At 43.6% G+C, this 16,875-nt stretch overlaps 2 protein-coding genes and 1 long non-coding RNA gene across 3 annotated transcripts; all 3 read left to right on the top strand.

Annotated features, from left to right (window-relative positions):
• The first annotated feature begins 1,088 nt into the window (after positions 1-1,088).
• Positions 1,089-8,393, top strand: LOC133969828 (uncharacterized). The gene is made up of 13 exons (XM_062406532.1): positions 1,089-1,164; positions 3,992-4,294; positions 4,560-4,745; positions 4,859-4,887; positions 5,139-5,261; positions 6,447-6,495; positions 6,864-6,956; positions 7,038-7,216; positions 7,383-7,673; positions 7,857-7,920; positions 8,016-8,063; positions 8,159-8,221; positions 8,335-8,393. The coding sequence occupies exons 1-13, from the start codon at positions 1,089-1,091 to the stop codon at positions 8,391-8,393; spliced, it is 1,563 nt and encodes a 520-aa protein (XP_062262516.1).
• A 146-nt stretch (positions 8,394-8,539) lies between these two features.
• LOC133969321 (uncharacterized) lies at positions 8,540-9,217 on the top strand. The gene is made up of 4 exons (XR_009924196.1): positions 8,540-8,602; positions 8,727-8,771; positions 8,920-9,099; positions 9,177-9,217. It is a non-coding gene; the product is annotated as an uncharacterized LOC133969321 (long non-coding RNA).
• An 85-nt stretch (positions 9,218-9,302) lies between these two features.
• LOC133969827 (uncharacterized) lies at positions 9,303-13,545 on the top strand. The gene is made up of 7 exons (XM_062406531.1): positions 9,303-9,670; positions 9,773-9,805; positions 9,904-10,647; positions 10,757-10,773; positions 10,953-11,096; positions 12,758-12,868; positions 13,522-13,545. The coding sequence occupies exons 3-7, from the start codon at positions 9,906-9,908 to the stop codon at positions 13,543-13,545; spliced, it is 1,038 nt and encodes a 345-aa protein (XP_062262515.1). The 5' UTR covers positions 9,303-9,670; positions 9,773-9,805; positions 9,904-9,905.
• The last annotated feature ends 3,330 nt before the right edge of the window (positions 13,546-16,875 follow it).

The following is a 16,875-nucleotide window of genomic DNA, read 5'->3' as shown; positions in this document are numbered from 1 at the left end:
CCGACCTCAGCCCTCAGGAGCTGGGACAGGACCAGCCAGCCCAAACATGGAGAAAAAATCCCAGCGATACCACTGGTCCAAACAACAACAAAAGAAACTGTGATTGTTTCCAGGTATGCTGACCGTAGTGTGTCTCCACGACCGACTGGACTCGCCCAGAGGTGACTCACTGGTAAAATGACCTCTCTGATCATGATGTGACTTAATCTTATTAAATAAAAATCTTTTCCATCTTTGCTTTTCCTTTTTCGGTTTTCTGTTCTTTTCTGTCTTCTACAGAAGATGCTATGATCTGACTTCAAGGTCACATGAATTCAATCTGATTCAGGTTCTTTTATTTGACCAGTCTAAGGCTTTGACATGACTTCATTTAGTCTTAGAAACAATCTCTCTTGAGCCACACTACATCTACAAGTACTGTTTATGTCTCCATCCATCATCAGTTTCTATGGGTTACACATGAGCCTCACAATATTTATATTATGATTTCATTTTTAGTCATATATTCATATTTTAAAGCTGTATTTCATAAATACATACCATGGATTCATGAAGTACCTCTTGAGTCACTCTAGTGTTTTCCTTCAACTCAAACATGACGCTGTTTGGAACTCCACCAGGAACTTCTGGCACCGTTCCCTTTATCTTTCTGAGGTGTCTGAAGAAACAGAAAAGGAGGGAACCCCAGTTTTTACAATTCACAGACTCCCCTTTATCTCATACATGCTGCCCCCCCCCTCCCTGTCTCTCTCTCCTTGCCCACCCTGCCTACTCCCTCCTTTTGGCAGTAGAGAACCAAATAAATGCAAGAGTCACTGGGGGGGTTGGAACAACCTATTTGGTATAATGAGGTGATCCATTGTGCTTTCTCTGCCTCTTACCGTGTCTATCTTTCTACTGCGTGTCTCTTAGCCAATTACGCAGTGTCCTGTCTTGCATCCTGTCCTGTCCCCCCCCCCCCCTGCTCCTTTTTTTTTCTGCCCTCACTCATTTTCCCTCCTTCTTTCTGAAGGCCTCGTTGAGCCCTGATAGGCTTGCTGGGGATAAAACCTGAAGCTTTGGAGCAGAGAGGGACATTTGGGAGCAAGATGGCGAGAGGGACGGTGGCCACGTACCTACATGGAGTCCTTCTCCTGGCTCTGTGGAAACCGTCACTGCAAGGAGGTGGGTCCTCTTTACTGCCTGTGTGCAGCAGCACCTGTGCATCAGGTGTCACATTGAACTTATGCAGCAGTTTTAGTAGAAGAGGGATGCATGGACACAGATCCTATTTTCTTTACTGGTAGTTAACTCATTTTTATCTTTATGTGTGATTGTGGGAGCTGCAGGAAATATGAAAGTGATCATGATGATGAGGTTTGTCTAACACTGGAAGATATTTTCTGCTGCAGATTCATGATGATGATGATGATGATGAAAGAAAATCCAATTACAGATTTTTCCTAAAATGCAAACTGCAAGAAGTATTTGCAATGTTATTTGACAGTATATTAATCATTATTATTAGTTTTCATCGTTCCAATTCCTGCAGGTTTGTCTTCAGGTCTGTGAAGATGTCATGAATGAGTGCATGGATCTATTAACTCTGAATCAAAGGTCAAACTAATCTTCAGTCTCTCACCTTTTTACATTAATAATGTAACTGTGGAGCAAAACAAACACAGCTCGTGCTGGATGGGCTTTAACTCTTCAGGAACTCTGCCAACTCTACTCAGATTTCTTCTCTCTTGGTAATAAGCAGAACATGCCTCTGTTGAATGATTTCTAGTTTGGTGTTGCTGTAACTTTAACATGTGATTTTACACAGAGCTACTCAGCATTCAGTTTCTGGAGTTTTGCTTGGATGAAGTGTAAAAGTAGAAAGTTCTCTGTGTCTTCACAAAGCACATGGATGTCTTTAATGACCTGTAGGTCTTTACAACAGAATTAGGATAAAATCTGCACCTTTTAAAAAGCTTCACCTATGCCCATGTTCTCCAGACCTCCTCCACCCTGATGCTGTCTCTTCTGTTTAAATTGATATCTGGTTGATGTGAGGAGAACGCCCTCAGTCTCCTCCTCGTTTTAATGGGTGCATTGTGGGTAGGTTTAAACGGGTGTTTCAGGCTGTTGTGTAATTTCAATTATCTGCACTGAAAACTAAGTGCAGAGTGAGGAGACTTGTCATTAAGTTTATGAGATTTGGTTTAACTGAAACGGACTGAGTGAGTATTTGTACTTAGGTTTTTATATTTTCGAATAGTCATAAGTAAACTGAGAAGTTACTGGCAAATGTTGATGATATAAGGATGATATATATATATATATATATATATATATATATGGTATGATGTGATTACATAGTCGGCCACAAGGATGTAAACTGTCTATCTAATTTCCACAACATATGCCCATCATCATTTAAAATCCATTTTGAAATCAACATTAAAGACTGCACCAGGGAACCTTTAACCAGATTAAGAATAGAATATAATTAGGAGTGACTGACCATCTTATTGGAATATTGTCCTAAGAGGTTGAAGGTTAAAGAAAGTTCTTGTCATCTGTGGATTGGATGTCACTTAGTGGGGCTCTATAGCGCCTCCCAGAGCTCAAAGGCTCAAACTGGCTGAAAAGAGGATGAGAACCATCTCCCCGAGTTTTTCCTCCTCCTCTCAGGACAGAGTTGGGTCGAGGGCTTCTGGTGTTTGCTGACTATTTTGTTTGCCACTGACTAAACTCTGGAATGTTTGTTCTTGGCTCTGCAGCTTAAGTGACCGTATCCGAGTCCACAGCCAAGATAGTAGCTGGAATATTCATTGAAATGAAACTAAATATGTATTGAACATATTTAGATGACGATCTGGGGTTTAGCAAAGAATCTCTAAAACCGTGAATTTCAGCACCAAATTACCCCGGTCACTGTTCTTGAGAGATTAAAGACAACCCCGATAGTCTGAGTCCATCCCTGCGATACAGTGATGATGCCTCCAGGTGGAACCCCGCCTCTCACCTACAGTCAGCTGGGATTGGCTCCAACTAGACACCGTCATCCCTTCAGAGATAAACTGCCAAGTGGCTAAAAAGAAAAAAGAATAACAAAATTAGTTTATTATTACTTATTCAGACTGAAAAGAATCATATCTCAAATTGACAAAGTGTGACAATGCCAAGCTGCTCATGTGCCTGTGCAACGTCCCATTTCAATAAAGATCCTAAAACAACAAAAGCTTGTGGGGGAGGAGGTTGTCCTCTCCTTTAGAATGCACCGGGTACAGTGGAATGACTGAGCAGTTCAGTTATTTACTGTGCGCTGTTAATGTGCTGTACATGGCATTACTGTGAGATCAGTAACTCACATTCTTCAGGAATCCCTACAGACCCTACTTCTCACATCTGGACTGTGGGATGTTAAAGAACCTTTCCTTTTATAGCTTTTTTGCTCGCTCTGTTTCTATTCTTGGCGATGGTGATTTGTGAAACAGAATATAGGTGCAGAAAAGTGTGAGAATCATGACCAAAGTAGAATGCCTTTTGGATGAGCTGTGTTTGCCATCATCAGCAGAGAAACTCAGAAAGCACAGGGACTGATAATCGCTGCACAAACAGTTCTTGACTCAGCTTGTGTGGCAGCTGATCCCACTTGTTTAATGTAATCCTTGTTTATTTAAACTAATTAAATGTGGTTTTTTTAAGTGCATGCAATGAGGAGAAAATTATGCCTCGTTAGTCTTTACTGATGACTCATAAATTCCTGTCATGTGTGAGACGTCCCAACGATGAAAACACAGTTCATGTGTTTACAGCTGGCGTCAAGCTCTTTTTCTGCTGTCTTCAAGTGAACAGTGTAATAATAAAAATAACAATTTATTAGAAGAGCGCTGCAGTAAAAAAACAATTATAACTTGAAGCAATTAATAAATCATTTGGTTTTGAACATCTTGTGCATCAGGTGTATACATACCTGCTGGTGCTGGTGGAGGAGCTGGAGCTGCTGTAGGAGCCGGTGCAGGACCTGGAGCTGGATTTGGACCAGGTGGAACTGGAACAGGATACGGAGGAGCCGGGACTGGGTTTCAGCCTGGTGGAGGAGCCGGGACTGGGTTTCAGCCTGGTGGAGGAGTCGGGACTGGGTTTCAGCCTGGTGGAGGAGCCGGGACTGGATATCAGCCTGGTGGAGGAGCAGGGACTGGGTTTCAGCCTGGTGGAGGAGCCGGGACTGGATTTCAGCCTGGTGGAGGAGCCGGACCCGGAGGAGCTGGTGCAGGTGCCAGGGGTTGGGTCCAGGAGTGGGTGGAGGTGGATGCGTTAAGGAGTAACATGTTCAACTGTTTGATAGAATCACTGCGAGTTACTCACAGAAATCAGTTTTCAGATGCATTTGTGGTGATATTTAAAATTTAAGATGTTTTGTATAAATTAAATCAGTTGCTGGTGGAATTGCTAGTGAGTCTGGTAGATGAATTGTATATGAATCATATAAATTGCAATCAAAAGTAAACAAATCTGGACAACAGTGTGTGTATGATGTGCTGCTGCTTATACTTTCTGTACCAAGGTGTATTGTGCGTCTTCTTCAGGGGGCTATGGTGGTCAAGGACCAGGTGGAGTAGGCCCAGGCGGATTCAGACCTGGAGGAGTTGGACCTGGTGGAGTCAGTCCTGGTGGAGTAGGACCTGGTGGAGTCGGACAAGGAGGTTTCAGACCCGGCTCCTTTGGTCCAGGAGGTGGTGGTGTAGGAGTCGGCCCTGGAGGTGTTGGGGCCGGTAAGAAAAATACGCCTGGTTGACGTATTGATTGTTAATTCCACCTCATGTAGAGCGACATTTTCAATTATGCTCTTGTTGATAAAATTGTCATGATTACTTTCTTTTTACAGGTGGAAAGTCTCCAAAAACTGGTAAGAAGGTGTGCACTGATTTGAGATTGTGTTTCCTAGAACGATCAAGAAAAACTATTTTAATTAGAGTGGAGTCTTTAATTAGGACAAAAAGGCCTCACAGCCAGAAAGTTAAAATATATACCGAACTTGAACATGTCAAATGTTCTGCTGTTTGGATGAAGTACAGAAGAGATTCATCAGGACGGTTATAAACTCTTAAAACACTGCTAATGTATATCAGATTGACTTATTTTGGAATCATACCTGTGTGTCGAAGGTGGCTACGGTGGTCGTGGAGGAACAACCGGAGGGCTTGGAGCAGGACAGGGAGCTGGGGGCTACGGACCTGGAGCTGGAGGAGTTGGTGCAGGTGGATTCCAACCAGGCCGGACTGGTACAGGTATGTAGATGATAAAATGTCCTAATAACGTGCTCAGAGGAGGAACAATAATTAAGTTATTAAATTGAGTTAACTGAAAGCACGTTGTTTTAAAAGGCATAGGATGAAATCATTTTAAATGATTTTGAATGATGAATTTTTCAAATATTTGATTAAATGATATGTCTTATATAATTTCCTCTGCAATAATAATCATATCAGTGTCAATGAGAAGAAAATATTGTTTAAGTTCTGCTGGAACTTTGTTTGGACATAAATTAATCATATTTAAGCTGAATCAGCTCATAAACTACTCCATGCACACACATGGATCAGTGGTCATCAGCCCCTGTACTGTAAATATTGTTCCTTACATAAATTCAGTACAGCAGGATAAGGATTGCATACATGCACCGCTATTTCCTTTCCTCCTCGCCTCAGAGCCACCCACCCTCATGCACACACACACACACTCACATGAAGTGATAACGACTCATGTCTTAGGCATGGCAGGTCCCAGATAAAGGACGGAAGTCATCACGTCAGTCAGAAAGACTGATTTGCTTTTGGAATTTCAGGCCTCTCTGTTTTTCATCCCCCCCCCCAACATGTGAGTTGTCTACTTACGATGAGGAATGTTGGTGATAATATCCAAATGATTTTTAAGAGGTTAATCCTCGGCTTTGTGGAAACTTTTGAATTCCTCCCATTATGTTGGTGTATGAAAGGGGTCAGGGTCAGCACAGAAAACAAAACTCGTACTATATGTCACACTTTCCAGTTTACCAAACATCTGGCCAACTCAGCACACACATCTACACTACACAATGATGCCCACAAAGTGTGTTTGTGTTGTCATGCTCCACCCAAGAAGAATAACACACAAACATCCTGGTTAACACTGAGCTGTACAAACTATTCCATGAACACAGGGACCTGAAACTGCTAGATCTCATTTGACAGAGATAGAGAAAACTGAGCTTGTGTATTGTTAAGAGGGTTAAAGTCAAACATTAAAACTCCAAACCATATTTCAAACCTTTTCAAGTAAATCCATGTGAGGTTTCATGCATGTATCACATTACAAAAGGGTGGAGTTGCAAAGAGACACGCTGAATTCATTAATGCATGATGTAGTGTATTGTAACTTCACTAAAGAAAGTATAGAAAGCACTAAGTAGTGTTTCTCTTTTATCTGCTCATTAGGAGCAGGAGGCCTCGGGGCTGGAACAGGCTACGGACCTGGAGGTCAGTGGTTTTCATTTGCTTACAACTTCTTTGTACTAACATGAGACCCAATTACAGCTTTAAAAGTATAGGTTTATCTTTTCACATGCAATAAGTGCATAAACAATTGAATGGATTAATAACAGTGGTTCAAGTCCACATGTTTTAAGTTATAGTTAAGAATAATTGTATATACAATTTATTCATCAATTTAGTCAGAGCACTTGGCATCACAGACTGAAGATGGACAACTCCACTCACGATGTACATAAATGAAGCGTCAGTCTCAGTGGTCAATCGTGACATTTCACCCCAAAGTATAACTTATATTTTATACAGTTCTCACCTCAAGGGACGTATTGTATGTGTAATTAAGAAAGCTCTGTCATGTCCCAGGAGGTGTAGGAGGCTATGGAGGTGGTTATGGACCAGCTGGTGCTGGTCAATATCCAGGACCTGGCGGAACTGGTCCCAAACCTCCTAAAACAAGTAACTATAAACTTCTGTTTATTATTTACATTACATAGTTTCAATGCTGGGAACATGACATTTTTTATTGGCTGACCTTAGGTGGAGCTGGAACATCACTCGGTGGAACAGGTTATGGCCCTGGTGGTGCCGGAGCTGGGCCTGGGGGAGCAGGATATGGGCCTGGAGGTGCAGGGGTTGGGCCTGGGGGAGCAGGATATGGGCCTGGCGGTGCAGGAGCTGGGCCTGGGGGTGCAGGATATGGGCCTGGCGGTGCTGGAGTTGGGCCTGGGGGGACAGGATATGGGCCTGGAGGTGCTGGCGTTGGGCCTGGGGGTGCAGGATATGGGCCTGGCGGTGCTGGAGTTGGGCCTGGGGGGGCAGGATATGGGCCTGGCGGTGCTGGAGTTTGGCCTGGGAGCGCAGGATATGGGCCTGGCGGTGTAGGATATGGGCCTGGTGGTGCAGGAGTTGGGCCTGGGGGTGCAGGATATGGGCCTGGCGGGGCTGGAGTTGGGCCTGGGGGTGCAGGATATGGGCCTGGCGGGGCTGGAGTTGGGCCTGGGGGAGCAGGATATGGGCCTGGCGGTGCTGGAGTTGGGCCTGGGGGAGCAGGATATGGGCCTGGGGGAGCAGGATATGGGCCTGGCGGTGCTGGAGTTGGGCCTGGAGGAGCAGGATATGGGCCTGGCGGTGCTGGAGTTGGGCCTGGCGGTGCAGGGGTTGGGCAAGGTGGAGGTAGATAAAATGATTCACATTAAACTTATAATCACATTTTACATTACATTCTACTGTGTATGATAAAAACAAATACAGTGTGATTTATATAATACAGAAAAAGACTGTTGCGACTATTAATCACATTCCTTTAGTTAAGTTATTGTTTCTTTCATTTCTGTTTCAGTTCCATTGCTTCCGCAGACTGGTACCGCTGGGGGAGGCCCTGGAGGGAAGAGCGGTGGAAAAGCATCAAAACAAGTTCCAGGTAAACTCCAGAATACGACACCTCGTCTGTTAACTTCAGTTCATAATGTATCATCAAACCAAAACACTGGATTTTTGGGTCAATGTTGCTCACAGGAATAGGAGTGCCTGGACTCCATCAAGGAGGATTTGTTCCAGGCCAAGGTATGTTGTAACACAGGAAACATAAAAAATACATAAACATAGAATAATTAATAACACATTGTGAGGAATTCTGTCTTTTCATTGCCCATCACTAGGTTTTGGAGGCCGTGGTGTTCTCCCTGGAGTGGCCACAGGATCTGGACTTGGGCCTCAGACTGGTGTGTTAATTCTTTTTTACGTCAGTAATGTTGGAGTGGAACTTCTTGACAAGGCGACTGGCCTAAAAATAAGAATCACTGCTTCATTCCTTCATTCCTTGCAGGGGCAGGAGTACTCGGCCAGGGTGGTGCTGGACCAGGAGGAGCAGCCAGTCAGTTTCTAAAGCCCTAAACAAACTGTGTTATATTACAGATATTTAATTAACATTTTATATTTTAATCTAAATATAATAGCAAATAATTAATACCGATAAATGTTATCGAAGGCTTTTATTTTGGTATTTTACAGTATGAGTATGTGTAATTTTCTTACCTTAGATGGTCGTGGACAACAACTGCCAGGAGTTTTTCGTGGTTACCCTCTCATATCACCGAAATCAGGTACACAGGAACCAGCAGTGTAGTAACATTGGCAGCTGTCAGTAGAGTTACATGAAGTCAATGATAAATGTAAAGGAACAAATATGCTCATTGTCTATTGAATTGTTTCTTCTCTCAACTACAGGATCAGGCAAATCAAAGAATCCGGCCAAAGCTGCAGCTAAATATGGTAAAGACACATTAGTGTGGGCGTCACCCTTAAGTTCAACAGCTGTTATGTGATAATTGTATGTGTTAAATAACAGGCATGATGCATTAGTGTTAATTAGTAAATTTATTAAAAATGTTTTAGTTCACCTGTTTATTTTCTGCACCAGGAGGAGCTGGAACTGGAGGAGGTGCACTTGGTCAAGGAGGCGCTTTAGGGGTTGGGGCTGGAAGACTTCCTGGAGGCGGAGCAGGGGTCACACCTGGATCAGGAGTCGGGACTGGAGGTGGACCGGGAGCTGTACCTGGGTTTGGAACAGGAGTTGGAACAGGAGGCGGACCTGGTTTGGGTAAATCTGATGCACCCAATAAATAAACATACGTAATATATATAAAATATATATTAAAGTATTGTTTTGTGCCACAGGTTACGGCCCTGGCTCAGCCAAAGCACGCAAATATGGTGAGACATTATTGCACAAACAAGCAAAATAGCATGATGAATATACTTTTTAAGGAATTGATGACATGACTCAATCTCTCCAGGTCAGTCCGGCCTTGGAGGAGGAGGACCAGGTGGAGGAGTTGCAGTTGGCCTCGGCACAGGACTGGGACCTGGCTCAGGCATCGGGACAGGTGGAGCAGGTGGGGGCTATGGTTTCGGTCCTGGCGGCACAGGCACTGGTGCAGCTGGAGGCCTTGGAGGCAGAGGACCAGGAGGAGGAGTTGGCCCCAGCACAGGAGTAGGACCTGGCTATGGGGTTGGTTTTGGTCCAGGTGGTACCGGTACTGGGTCAGGTGGCCTTGGTCCTGGTGGTGCTGGCACTGGCCCTGGAGGAGCTGGTTATGGGCCCGGTAGAACTGGGTTTGGACCAGGTGGTGCTGGAGCTGGATTAGGAGGAGTCGGAACAGGACCTGGAGGTAAAAGCTGATTCGAATCACAGAAACTTTGCACAATATTACAAGTGAAAACTGTATTATAATAGCAAATGCAAACATATTGTTACTATACTTCTATTTCAGGATATGACGCCAACGCTAAAGCTCGTAAATATGGTAAGAACGGATATATAATATGGTCAAACTATTTTGTTGTCGTAAAACTGTATTTAAAAAAGAATATAAATAAATTACCACAATTTTTCTCCTTGAAGGAATGTTAAGTGGAGCACTGGGAGGTACAGGAGCTGGTGGAGTCAGGCCTGGTGGGGCTGGAACCGGCTATGGACCAGGTGGAGTTGGACCTGGCGGTGCAGGTACTGGTTACGGACCTGGTGGAGTAGGACCTGGTGGTTCAGGTACCGGTTATGGACCAGGAGTCGGACAAGGTGGAATTGGACCTGGAGGTGCTGGTACTGGTTATGGACCAGGTGGAGTCGGACCGGGTGGTGCAGGTACCGGTTATGGACCAGGAGTCGGACAAGGTGGAATCGGACCTGGTGGTACTGGATATGGACCAGGTGGTGCTGGCACCGGTTATGGGCCAGGTGGAGTCGGCCCGGGTGGTGCAGGTACTGGTTATGGACAAGGTGGAGTCGGACCTGGCGGTGCAGGTACTGGCTACGGACCCGGTGGTGCAGGTACCGGTTATGGACCAGGTGGAGTCGGACAAGGTGGAATCGGACCTGGTGGTGCTGGTACTGGTTACGGACCAGGTGGTGCAGGTACTGGTTATGGACCAGGTGGAGTTGGACCTGGTGGTGCAGGTACTGGTTACGGACCAGGAAGTGCGGGCACCGGCTATGGACCTGGCGGAGTCGGACCAGGTGGTGCTGGCACTGGTTATGGACCTGGCGGTGCAGGTACAGGATATGGACCTGGAGGTGCAGGTACCGGATATGGACCTGGCGGAGCAGGTACCGGATATGGACCTGGTGGTGCGGGCTATGGACCTGGAGGTAGGATGAAAGTTTAGGATGAAAGTTAAGGACATGCAGACAAATGTCAAAAATTAAAATAGATTCAATGGTTAGTAAATTCTTAAAAGATCTTAATGTGTCTTTGCAGGTTATGCTGGTGCCAAAGCTCGGAAATATGGTAATAACTTAATTAATATATTTATCTGTTCGTCATCAACAAAAAAACAATTGTGCTTATATGTAAAAACAAAAGTTCTTAGTTTACAGATTCTAATAAACTGCTGCAGGTCTTCCAGGAGGTGGTGGAGGACTTGGAGTTGGGCCTGGTTCTGGGCTCGGAGTAGGAGGAGGAGGAGGGGGCCCAGGAAGAGGTGTTGGAGTATCAACTGGTGGTGGACAAGGGGCAGGACAGGGGACTGGTGGGATACCTGGTTCGGGTGTTGGAACGGGAGGTGGACCGGGTGGCTTTGGACCAGGCGGCGCTGGAGGTACAAAACAGAAGAACATCTTCATTAGTTCCTGAACTTTTTATAATACCTGCCCATCTTTAATACGTGTTGTTTGTTGATGTAGAAATATTAGTGGAGTTTTACCACCAACATACTGCAGCTACAACAGCCTTTTCAGAGATACTGGAATGAATGAACAGTACTTGATCTGTGCACATGAACAAATAAAAAGACTTAACCAAAACTGTGAGCACATCTTTTAATGTTGTTTCTCTCATAGGATATCCTGGGGGAGCCAAGTCCCTCAAATACGGTGCGACTTATACATTACACAGCATCTTTGGGATAAAAAATCATGTGAATAATGTTTATGAGGAAACATTCAGCATACAATTAGTATTAACAAATAAAGGGCTCAAAAGTGATATAAATATAATCAATTAGGGTTAAAGCAATAATTTGATGTTGGGTCTTCACAATAAGACAATTCTGAGGGAGTTAAATTGTCAAGTAAGTTACAACCTCTTCATGACTGAAAATGTACTTCCATGCAAAACAAACCAAACTTGTCAGAGTAGGTATATATTTTAACGGCTACTCTTTATAATGTTCGTCTTTATTAAATCTACGTCTTTCACCAATATGCTCCACCGCAGGGCTTCCTAGTGGTGGCGGAGCTCCAGGATCTGGTGTGAATGTGAGATTTGGTGTCCCAGCAGCAGGGGGCTTCGGCCCTGGGACCGGAGGAGCACTAGGGACAGGCAGGACAGGATATGGACCTGGTGGATATGGACCTGTGCCTGGTGCTGGTTATGGACCAGGAGGAGGCTACGGTGCAGGATATGGAACAGGTTTGGGGGAAATTTAAATTCATGATAGATTATTCAAATACTAACTTGCTGGAATCCTGTAATTAATGAAATGATTTATGTTATTTATAGGCTATGGACCTGGATCAAAAGCTTCTAAATATGGTATCAAAATAAAAAACGTTTGCTCATTCTAAAACATAATGATGTAGCTTTCATTAAAATTCCAGTAATACATCTTTTTTATTATTAAACTGGTGTAGGACAAGTTGGAACTGGTGGTGGAGCACTAGGAGGTGGAGGAGGACGAGATGGTGAGTTGTTTATGTATTGAGCACTTCAAAATGAGAACAAGGATGCATATTCATTTCTTCTTTGTTCTGTTTGCTGGTTAAATCTTTCAATGAAACATTTTGTGAATCTCTATTGATGGATTTTCTATTCCTCCATTAGATTTTTTCTGTAGTTGTACAGAGGTTGTCCTTTGTTTTCTCTGTGAAAATTATGAACTGTTCATTCACTGACGTCTGTTGGTGGTTGTTCAGAACTACAGGCCCCTTGCGTTACATGCTATGATAACATAAGGCCCGTAAATAAACAAATACCAAGGTTATATAAAACCTAACAGGAATGCAACATAAAAGTATAGCTATAGAAGATATAGGAATATATCAAGAATATTGGATGTCATTATTGTTGTTATTTGTAACAGTAGTTTGAGATTTCATCATGTGAGCGAAGAAGGTAGAAAGAAAGAAGTGGTTTCAATCTTACATCTGATCATTATACTGTGGTCTAGTGAAATGCTACAAGTCACAATAATGTGGTTGAACTGAGAGATGTTCACACGCCCTTTTTGAATCAAAAGATTATCTTATTCATAAACTTTAGGACAACCTGGAGGAGTTGCACTGGGGACAGGAGCTGGTGCTGGCACTGGTACTGGCACTGGTGCTACTACTACAGGAACTGGTGCTGGAACTGGAACTGGAACTGGAACTGGTACTGGCACTGGTACTATTACTACTGGAACTGAAACTGGTGCTGGAACTGGAATTGGAACTAGAACTGGAAATGGAACTGGCACTGGCACTGGCACTGGTATGGGAGGAGCAGGAACAGGGACCGGCACTGGTGGTTCAGTGAATGGCACCAGCACTGGCAGCGATGCAGGGACAACAGCCGGACCTAGTGGTGCGCATCTGCTTTGAGGATTTAGAATACGGATTTAGTACATTTTGCAAAACGATTTGATCAATAATTCATCACTAATAAGAATATCTATGTGATTCTCTGTTGGGATAAGGAGGAGGACTTGGAGAAACAAGAGGAACAACAGCCCCAGCATCAGAAGGTATCTCTATAATCACATATTATCACATCAACACATTTACATCGTGTTTGCATGGTTTCCATTCGTTTTAATGTAAAATATGTGTAACAGGGATGGAAAAACATTGACATGTTTAGTCAGGTGCAATGCTTCTGTCACACCTATGAATTTATAATTTAATAATAATTTAATAATCCTTGTCAGCTTCCAATGTGATCATTATCCTATCTATGTCATTGATTTGTCATATCAAGAATCCATAATCAGACATACTACACTACTTTCGAATATCAACCCTTTGAACAATATGCCCTTGTTCCAGGTGATGGTGGTGCTGGCAGTGTGATAGAAGGGTCTGGGAGCTCTGCAGGAGAAGGTGGGTTTATATTTACTGGGAAATTTCCAAAATTAACCCTTAATTTGCCCTTTACTGAGACTGACAGACTTCACTGCTCCTGAGGCCTCTTAATTCTCAACAGCAAACTTTAAAATATCATTAGCTGAAAAATATGAAACATTTGTTCAGATTTGAAAAGTCTTTTACATCAATATTGAAACAGGAGGTACTGGTGTAGCTGGCAGACCAGTGGGAGCAGGTGGGGATGGAGACGGCCTGAGTGGAACAGGAATCCCCATGATCGGAGTAAAACCAGGTATTTTTGTCCGAATACATTTAATTTAAATTTTTAATTTATTTAGCTAATACTTAATTCAGGAGTATTTTGTAAATAGTGTTAGTGGTGGAATAAACCTTACTGTCTTAATTCTCTATACTCTGTGTTGTCGTTACACATGCTTTTAAAATTAATGACTTTTATTTATTTATCTTTATAAAACAGGACTCAATGGGACCGAACTTCCAGGTCAGTGTTTATTTCATTGAGATTTTATATGATTGTCTGTGAACAGTGTGTGTTTATCCAGTTCTGTCAGATACTGTGGCGTCACTATTAAAACACAGATTAGGTTTTAGTCTCTCACTGTTTCACAGATTACACAAACATTTGGTGGAAAGCAAAGAAACAGTGGATCTTGTTTTGATGTGAACAGTGTCACCATGTGGCCATTTACTTTATGTCATCAATTGTTACAATATAACGTATATAAATATTTGGGCTATTTGAAATTTCTATCATTGTTATACAATACAAGATAAATTTTGATTGGAACTTTTCAATATACTTGTGTTGAAAGTATTTTGACACATCCCCCTTACATTAAGTCCGGCATCATGTTTGCTTAGATTTAAAGAAAACGTTTACATAGTGTTCTAAAAAACCTTAAATGAAATGATCCAGACTTTATAATCACAGGTCAAAATGAAAAGGCTACATAAAAATATTAGGAATTAATTTCCTGACTCTTCTAAAGTCTCTCTGTATATTTTCTCTAGGTTCTGGTGATGTCTCAAGTGGGACTCTGCCTGGAGTCAAACCTCTCAAACCTCCAGGTGACAAAAATTAATCCAGATGAAATAAAAACAATATACAATTAAACCTTTTTCTAAATATCCACCTATTAAAATCTATGATAAATTCAGAACAGCAAAACTTCAGTCTTATACTACATTGGAGCACTGCTCACCTGGTGTCTTCTCTGTAAAGTTGGTTTGTATGTTAATAGTTACTGATTTTGTTCTTTCAGTTTTAATCCTCGTTAAAGTTCTCCTGTCCCTCTGTGTCCCGTCTTCAGGTGTCCCCAGAGGTGACACACCAGGTGAAGGTGACGGCGAGGGAGGTCCTGATGGGTTGAGAGAAGGTACAACAGGCACTGGCGGAGGAACAGAAGGAGTAGTAGGAGGTCCCACCAGTGCAGGAGGAGCAGGTGGAGCTTCAGGTGGTCTAACAGGTGTGGGAAGAGGAGACAGTGCTGTTAATGGAAGTGGAGTTGGAACAGATGGTGCAACTGGTAGGACTGTGGCAGGAGGCACAAGTGGTGGACCTGGTGGAGCGGGAGCCAGTCCTGGGGGAGTTGGAGTCGGACCTGGAGGAGTTGGAGCTGGTCCTGGTGGCGTTGGAGCCTCTCCTGGAGGAGTTGGAGCCGGTCCTGGAGGAGTTGGAGCTGGTCCTAGAGGAGTTGGAGCCGGTCCTGGAGGAGTTGGAGCCGGCCCTGGAGGAGCAGGCTTGGTCCCTGGTGCTGGTGGGCCTGGTGGAGTAGGAGCCCTTAAACCTGGAAAGAGTGAGCTGCTATATGTTGTAATCTCTTAAATGTTTGCGTATTCACCCCAAACATTCATACCTACACCTATACTACTATGAAATATTCATACAGTATTAACATTTCACACACTTTCCATCACAGGCTATGGTGCTGGTGGAGTTTTACCAGGTGGAGGTATGCTGACTAACATTATCTTTAACATCTAAATGATATTAAACTCATGACTGAAACAACCTAAAATCTTCTTCTTCACTCAGGTTTACGTTACCCATCTGGAGCTGGAGTAGGACAAGGAGCAGGGAAATCAGGCAAAGGTTCTACAAACTTTAAATGTTAAAGTCATCTTGTTGAAAAGCACAATTTCTGGCATAAGCCATGAAATAAATCACATTGAATGTCTTTATCTTTCTATCAGTATATGGAGTTGGACCTGGCAGCTATGGAGTCGTTCCTGGTGGTTATGGTACTGGTCCAGGAGGTTATGGTGCAGGACCAGGAGGTTACGGCACCAGCCCAGGTGGCTATGGCACTGGGCCTGGTGGATATGGAACCGGACCTGGAGGGTATGGAGGCCGAGGCATTGGCGGTGGTCCAGGAGGTGCAGGAACACTTGTTGCTGGAGGAGTTGGAATTGGTCCTGGTGGAGGAGTGGGCCCTGGTGGAGTGGGCCCAGGTGGAGTTGGGGGATATGGTGGTGGTGTTGGTCCTGGTGGTAAGTTCACCTCTGTGAAACCAGTATAATTAAGATAAAATAACAAAGAACATGTCATTTTAAAGTCATTGTGTTTGTTAGAAATTATAATATGTCATTAAAAATTGGTTTTGTCATCTGTTTTGCAGGTTCGAGATATGGCACAGTTCCAGGTCTGGGTACCGGCACCGGAAAACCACCTAAAAGTAAGATAAGAACTGAAAGAGAATCAGAGTGAGAACATACAGTTGACAAGAGATAATTAAACTGGGCCACTGTATTTGTACAGGTTATGGAGCAGGGGGTCAGGTTGGGCCTGGTGGATATGGGACTGGAGCAGGTGGTCTTGTGCCTGGCGGTGCCGGTAGTTATGGACGCGATGGCTCTGGAGGTGCCGGGGCAGGACTTGGTGGTGTCGGAACCAGGCCGGGTGGTTATGGTCCAGTTGGTGTAGGCACAGGAGCAGGCAGCTATGGACCTGGCGGATCAGGGGGCATTACTGGTGTTTATACTGCTGGTGGTCAAGGACTAGGATCAAGAAAACCACCCAAATCAGGTATAATCACTGTGTACTTGTAATATTCACAATATTTAATAATGTATTATATTTTAAGATAAATTCAGACAAGCCATCTCTTTCTGACAGGCTATGGATCATCTCCACTCGGGGGAGCTCAAGGTATGAAACTTCTTTGGTGTAGTTCTCTCTGTCTTTCTACATGATATATACATACATATATTGTTATATATATGCCTATCATAACTCGCTAATCATTACAAATACAAATACTTTGTCTTTTATTTATTTTTCCCATGTGCAGGGGC

This window comes from Platichthys flesus, chromosome 15 (assembly GCF_949316205.1).
Source record: "Platichthys flesus chromosome 15, fPlaFle2.1, whole genome shotgun sequence".
NCBI lineage: Eukaryota > Metazoa > Chordata > Actinopteri > Pleuronectiformes > Pleuronectidae > Platichthys > Platichthys flesus.
This window is presented reverse-complemented; position numbering and strand designations above follow the sequence as displayed.